This window comes from Myotis myotis, unplaced genomic scaffold (assembly GCF_014108235.1).
Source record: "Myotis myotis isolate mMyoMyo1 unplaced genomic scaffold, mMyoMyo1.p scaffold_m19_p_14, whole genome shotgun sequence".
Taxonomy (NCBI): Eukaryota; Metazoa; Chordata; class Mammalia; order Chiroptera; family Vespertilionidae; genus Myotis; species Myotis myotis.
In genome coordinates this window covers 42589556-42596726 of record NW_023416318.1, presented here as the reverse complement: position 1 = coordinate 42596726, position 7171 = coordinate 42589556, and the positions used below count along the sequence as shown (strand labels likewise).

At 45.3% G+C, this 7171-nt stretch overlaps 1 protein-coding gene across 3 annotated transcripts in view; it reads left to right on the top strand.

Moving 5' to 3' along the window:
• The first annotated feature begins 3834 nt into the window (after positions 1 to 3834).
• PPP1CB (protein phosphatase 1 catalytic subunit beta) overlaps positions 3835 to 7171 on the top strand; it is a 28817-nt gene continuing 25480 nt past the window's right edge. The window contains exons 1-2 of one of the 3 annotated variants that reach the window (XM_036335003.1): positions 3835 to 4191; positions 4404 to 4536. In XM_036335003.1, the coding sequence (XP_036190896.1) occupies positions 3850 to 4191; positions 4404 to 4536 (475 nt within the window). In that variant the 5' untranslated portion in view covers positions 3835 to 3849. Of the gene's footprint in view, positions 4256 to 4403; positions 4538 to 7171 lie in introns of all 3 variants that reach the window. The other 2 variants (XM_036335002.1, XM_036335001.1) reach the window with 2 other exon arrangements.

Sequence of the window (7171 nt, the reverse complement as noted above, 5' to 3'; positions counted from 1 at the left end):
GCCCAGGCTTTGTTGAAATTTATGGCCCAGGTCTGCTGTGAATTAGAACTAGAATTGTACTCGTGCCTATTGCTCAGAGTGGTGGAAAACACTGATAGATGTTTTCTGCCATGCCAAATTAGAATCCTCACTGGCTTCCTCCCATAAACTCTGCTATAATTGGTGGTTTGAGTCCACATTACCATGGATACTCTTCTGCTCTTACATTAAGAATTAAATTGATGTTGCAGGCAGATCTGGGAATTTAACCACTATTTGTACCACAGTCTCTGTGGGAAAATATATTCTGTGTTCCAAACAATTGACCTTTTGGAGTTGATCCAGTTCCTAAGTTGGGGACGGCCTGTACAATATTGTGTTACATTTTGGGTTTCATTTGTGTACTTCAGAATCAAAGACTTTTTATAGCTGGAAGAAACTTTGAGATCATTTATTAATGGACTGATTTTGTAGTTAATGAAGCCAAGGTTCAGAAAGACAGAGGGATTTGTCTATAGTTACTCAGCGACTTTGGTCTCCTACCTCCAAGCCAACGTTTTTCCCACTATCCAGATAATTGTGTGCTCATTTCCCCACGTGGTCATTAAAGCACTAAAAAGTTGGGAAGATCATGACTTCCTCAACACAGAATCAAAAATACTAAATGTTTCATAAATACTTAATTGGTCCATTATTCACTTTCCTTTCGAGGTCCATTCACTGTAAGATTTCCTTAAATAGCAAGTACCCTTGGATCACTTCAATTAAGAGCTTATTTATAACAGACTTGAGTAATAACTCATAAATATTCTATTTAACCAGTGTGTCCTACATTAGAGAACTTATCAGTGTTGGATGTCATTCCAATAAATATTTTTCACAGTTCACAGACATATGTGGTTTTAGTTTTAGAAGATACATGCCATTAATTTTAATGTGGTCTTAGGGGAGAGTTACTCATTTTATAACTACATTAGAAAACTTAATGCTCTGTTTGTTTTGTTCGCCAAAACTAATTAAGACAGAGACTTACAAAACTATTCAGAAGTAAACCTTCTCCAACTGAAAAGATGCCTCACATAATTTAAATGTACAGCATGAGGAGAGCAAACATCATTAGAAATAAAATATTTACATTACTTTATTTGAAACAAAGTTTTCATATTTTGTATACTTTTCTTCATCAACAAACACATTTAGTTATTTCCTGGTATCCTGTTTGCATGAGCAGGATCAGAGAACACTGAAAGAGAAGCAATCTCATATATGTAGCAGACATGGTTTTACTGTAACAAACTTGGAATGACCTAAATAGATAGCTGATCCTGTAATCTAATTACAAGAAAAAGAAGGGCCACCGATCAACTCTTCAAAAATTAAATACTCATCCTTTGTAGTGGCTGCCCATCCATGTTAAATGCCTTAGAGTTAACAGTTCTATATAGCCAAGTAGCTCTTTCAGTTACTGGGCATTTATTTTGCAATCACTTTATCTTGAAGAATAGAGAGTGAGTTTAAGAGACAATGCTCCACTGAGAGGTTGTGTGTGTGTTGGGAGGTCGGAAGTGTGTGTGTATGTGTGTAGGTGGGGGAGGCGGGGGTACCATTATTGGCCAAGAGCAGGGGAAGAGGCTTTTGGTAATACCTGGCTTTATCATTTTGTACTAAAATGACTGAGAACATGACTTAGCTGGTAACTTTGGTGCTTGATTCTTCTCTCATATGTGCATTGAAATGAAACCAAAAATAAATCCTAAGGAAAAATCTTGGCCCTGTCCAAGTGTACAACGTAACCTGGCTCTGGATTGAGGGGTGGCCTCCTACTGATGTACATTGTTTTGTATGGTATCTCAATATCTTTGAATTGAGCTAACCACAAAAGATATACTGCCCTTGCCCTAACCGGTTTGGCTCAGTGGATAGAGCGTCGGCCTCCGACTCAAGGGTCCCAGGTTTGATTCCAGTCAAGGGCATGTACCTTGGTTGCGGGCACATCCCCAGTAGGGAGTGTGCAGGAGGCAGCTGATTGGTGTTTCTCTCTCATCGATGTTTCTAACTCTCTATTCCTCTCCCTTCCTCTCTGTAAAAAATCAATAAAATATATTTAAAAAAAAAAAAGATATACTGCCCTTGAAGTATATCTAGTAAAATTTAGAAATTGCTGCCACTTAAGACTTATTAAAGACTTGATTAAAAGGAATCATTTATGAAAGGGCAGCCCATTGAATATCCATTCATTAATTTATAAGTTATCTGGGATTAGTCAGGGCTGCAAAGAGCTGTATATCACCATCACAACCTCCACATTTCGCTATCTAAACCTACTCACTTTCACACTATATTGGCCAGTATTGAAAGGCATCCTATCGAATAATAGACAAACATGGAAATTGACCGTACCTTTGCTTTGCCTCCCACGGGCTAATCAGCGAGGTATACAAATTAACCACCAACAAAGATGGCGGTTAATTTGCATACATAGGCACGAAGCGGCAGCGTGAAGCCTGAAGGCAGCTCTGGCCTGAGCGAAGGCCTTGGTCCCAGGTGCCAGAGGAAAACCGGTGCTGGCAGCCAAGGGAAGGGAAGGGAAGGCCTATTGCACAAATCTTTTCGTGCAACAGGCCTCTAGTATAAAAATATCCCTTGAAAGTCTGTGCCATGTTTACTAAAAGAAATGAGACTGCTATTCACTATGTTCCAAAGTGCCTTCTTTGAGGACAATCCAGCACAGTGATGGCTGGGTTCCTCTGAGCACTGGTCTAAAGGGCACTGATCTGTCCCAGGTATTTCCTGTTAGTACAGATAAGACCATGATTATATTAAGACCTTAACTTTTGATTCCCCAAGCCCCTTGCAATCAAAATTATCCAATTTTCCTCCACAGACATTTCTGGAATTACCCAAGAATATTGACATATATGACTCAAGTCTCCCTAAGCCTAGTGGCGTGCTAGTAAATGATTAACGAACGGCCAATTCTCTGATGGAAAAAAACCTACAAATTTGTAGCATTAATTTTACAATAAGGAAAGTAGCAAAACTTATTGTAAAAACTCCAACACTGTCAATATGATGTCACTGAACAGGGAGTTGAAAGGAGATGCATAGCAGCATATCATTATATAGTATTTCCATCATGCATATACGACAGATGCAAACAACCCCTAGACTATACATAATAGTGAAATGTAGCAACATAAACAGGATAAGTTTCGAGTAATCATTGCCTTTGTTTTTAGTACTGTGTAATTTATTTGTAAGTCTACATAATTTAATTTTTAAATAATAGCTCTGTTTAACAACTGGCTTGCAAAAATCCTGAAAATTTAACCACTGGCTCTCATGAGAGTGTAAGCTGGCTCCAGCACACCACCAGATAAAGGCCCACTGGTTTGAGAGTCCCAGCTAATAGTTTGCCCTTCGGTTTGTTAGAAAGGGATCCTAGAAAACAAAGAGCAGGATCCCTTTTCTCTGTCTTGCCACATGTTCAAAAAGCGTGGGGGGCAGTTTCCTGCATGCAGTCAGCAGCACTGCCTGGTCCCCTCCTCCAAAGCCTGCTAGTCTCCAGGCCTGGCCACCCCAGAGGGCTGCTGGCCCCGCGGGCTGGCCGAGGCAATGTCTCCTACGCCACTGGCAGCCTTCTCCCGTCTCTGCCTCCTCGCGGCTAGGGAACTGATGACCGCCCCTCGGCCCGCAGGCCACGGCTCACACCGAGGCCAAGAGCCTCCTCCGGGGCCGCATCCGCCGCATGAGGCTTCTCTCCTCTTGGTACCCACCCACTCTCGCACCTTACGATGGTGGCTCCAACTGCCTCTATTGCTGCTGCTCAGACATGGGTAATGCATTCCGCGTTTCCCCGTTAACGGAAACATGAGGAATTGTTTGCAAAGCCAGGGAATGGAGCCAAGAAAAGAAACGCGAGGCGGGAAGGACACAACAACAAACAGTGTCTGCGCAGCGCCCGGGCCTGGGCGGCTGGGAAGCGGGAAGGTCAGGGCCGCCTCCGCGCTGCCAACCCCGGGAGCCTCGGGGCGCCTGCGCCGCCGCGGCGATTTAGCGCAGCGGGCGCGGCGGCGGGGAACCGAGTCCAGTGCGGCTGCGCGAGGGCCGGGAGGCGCGAGTGGCCGCCGAGGGAGCGCCGTGCGCCTGCGCGGGGCTGCGTGGCGCGGAGCGGGGCCGGGCCGTGCGGAGTCGGGGCCGTCGGAGGCGCTGGTGAGCTTTGCGGATCTGGGCGGTGCCGAGGAGGACGAGGCGGCGCTGGGTCTGACGCGGCCCGGTTTGTGGGGGCCCCGCGGGTTTATTTATTTATTTACCGTGTGTGCCTCCGAGTGCGCGCGCTGCACTGCTTGGCGGGGAGGGGGAGGGGGGAGGGCCGGGGGCCGGTGGGAGCGGGAACCGGGATCGAAACGCCGCGTGACTTGTAGGTAAGGGAACGCCGAGCGGTCGCCGCCGCCGCCGAGAAGCCCAGGTTCCGGCCGCCGGGAAGGAGCGTCTGGTGCCGACAAGATGGCGGACGGGGAGCTGAACGTGGACAGTCTCATCACCCGGCTGCTGGAGGGTGAGTGCGGAGCCGCGGCCGCGGGGAGGGGCGCCTGGCTAAGGCCTCACGCCCCTGCGCTGCGGGAACCCAAGGGACCCCCCCCTCCCCGCCCCGAGGCGGCCGCGGTGGAGGGGCGAAGGGGCGGGTTGGCCGGGGGCAGCGGCCTCGGGGAGCGCGGCCCGCGGGAGGCTGGGCAAGAGGCGCTGTCGCCGCGGGGGGCCGGCGGGCGGGCGGGCAGGCAGTGTCCCCGCGGCCCTTGGGGGACCCGCACGGCGGGCGGGGAGCCCAGGGTGCTGGGTGACCCCTCCCCAGGAGTGGCCAGGAGGCGTGCGCCCGCATTGTGCGTCCGCGGAACGTGCATTTCTGGGCTCTTTTTGTGCTTTGCCCTTGGCCGCCTCGGCTTCTAGTTCCGGCGTAAATTTTATAAAAACCTTCTGGAGACGATGGTTTGACCTGTTCTGCATTTTTATATGATGCTATACTGTAGGAAGGACTCTTTAAGGAGAGGGTAACAACGGGAGCTGAATACCTCCCAGTTATTATTTTGCTTTAAAAAAAAGTAAAGAGGTGTTGGAGCGAGTTACAGATGCTCGCAAGAAAAATGGAATATGCAGACACGTTTGCTGAAGGTGTTAGCTTGCGGGTTTGAGGGTTTGGTTTCTGCACAAAGTTAGGAAGGGTCTGTTGTACGGCCTCTCCTGTGTTACCAGGTATTTACAGCTTTTGAAGTGTCGGACCCTTCCGTTTTGGTTGAACAGTTGCACGTTGGGGTGGGGGTCGAAGGGAAGTGAAGAGGTGGAGCGGCCAGAATGTCATTCACAGCTCGTCCGGGCTCCTCCCAGTGAATCCCTCTCCCATGAAATTTGCGTCATCACTAATTGCTTCATGAATACATATAGAGAGAGAGAGAGAGAAAATAAGCCTTAAAAAAAAAAAAAAGTTCTTCCTGCCAGAAACCGCCGAAGGATTGTTATTTGCTTTCTGATTACCTGAAGGTAATTGTTTGATACAGTGAAGCAATATACTTACATTTGGAAAATCATCGGAGGTTGTGTGATGATTTGGGGGGGGGAAGGGGGGCGCTAGTTCCTTTCTTTTCTTTTAAACCATTGTCGGTACCTCATCGGCTCTGTGTACTGGTGGTGTAACGAACGACAGTATATATTTGCTCCAGATGTGAAAGCTTCCAGCAATCTAAGACCGAATAAGCGGCAAAGTTTTCCCGGGAACTCTTTCTTATTTACCTTTTCCTTTACTACCAAGTTATTCCTGGGAGGCCCCCTGGTGCCTGCAGTTAGTGTTCACCACCTAAGACTGTGGACGCGAACATCTTGCCGAGTGAGACATTTGCTTTGAGAGAAATTGTATATTGTAATCGTGTGTTGTTCTAAGAGAGAAATATAGCTCATTAAAATGTTTAATATGTTAATTTGGGCGGAAGTTTCGTTTAGGCCCACATCGGTTTTTGTGTATTTTAAATTCAGCTTGTAAATTTAAATAATTCTAAAATCTGATGTTTGTATCTCAACTTTACTTTTAATTTCCATATGCTTACATATTTATATGCTTTATAGGCATAAAACAAAGTAGACTTATATGTTTTTAAATGTTTGATCTGGAACCTTTTAAGGCAAATGCACCTTTTTATGATTATAGGTAATTAAGAATCTTTATTAGTGGATTATTCAAGGTTATTTTTTTATTTTATTTTTTATTCAAGGTTATTGGAAAAAAGATACGGTGTGAAAAATGGAATGAGTGAATGATTCCATTTATTTTTGTGAGTTCAAGTTACATAAACATTTGGTTTTGGTTTTGGATGATCATTTTTCTTTAATTGGTGAGAGTTCTAGTCCAAGACATTTTCCCCTGTTTAAATTACCAAACATTGACCTGCTTTGTGCCAGTCATCAGGAATCCAAAGAAAAACAGTTTCTTCACTCAAGAAACTCCTAATAGAAACAAGTGATTTGGGTGTTTTTTTAGCCTTCTCTCTGTTCATGTTCATCACACCCTGTAAAGAATTTCATTACTTGCTTCTTAATCCAGGAAAGTATATTTAGTTTGTTTGACAGTGCCTCCCTGAGATTCTTAAATTCTCCAGGTTCCTCTTCTCCTTTCCCCTTCCAAAATCTAGACCCATTAAAAACATCCAAAACAGACTTGGATTTTCTTAAGCAATTACTTTTATCTTCAAGTAAACATTTTTGTGTTTGCCTTGTTTTTCAGTGGTGTCACATGATAGTTGAATTTAACTCAGATTTTTAAGTGATGGTATTTTTGTTTGTCTTTAATCCTCATCCGAGTTTATGTTTTATAGATTTTCAGAGAGAGAGAGGAAGAGGAGGGAGGGAGAGAGAGAAATGAACGGTTGCCCCTTGTATGCACCTTGACCAGGGATCGAACCCACAGCCTAGGTATGTGCCCTGGCTAGGAATCAAACCCGAAACCTTTTGGTGTTCAGGATGACGCTCCAACCAACAGCCACCCAGGATGGTATTTTGTAAATGCTATCTAGCAGAATAGGTACTTTTAGGTTTTGGCGTGGGTTTTTTGTTTGATTTTTGTATTACATGAACATATAAGTTAACATTTGACACAATTTCTCCACATGGTGGTGGGGGGGGTCAGCAGGACTTGATCTTGTTTTTA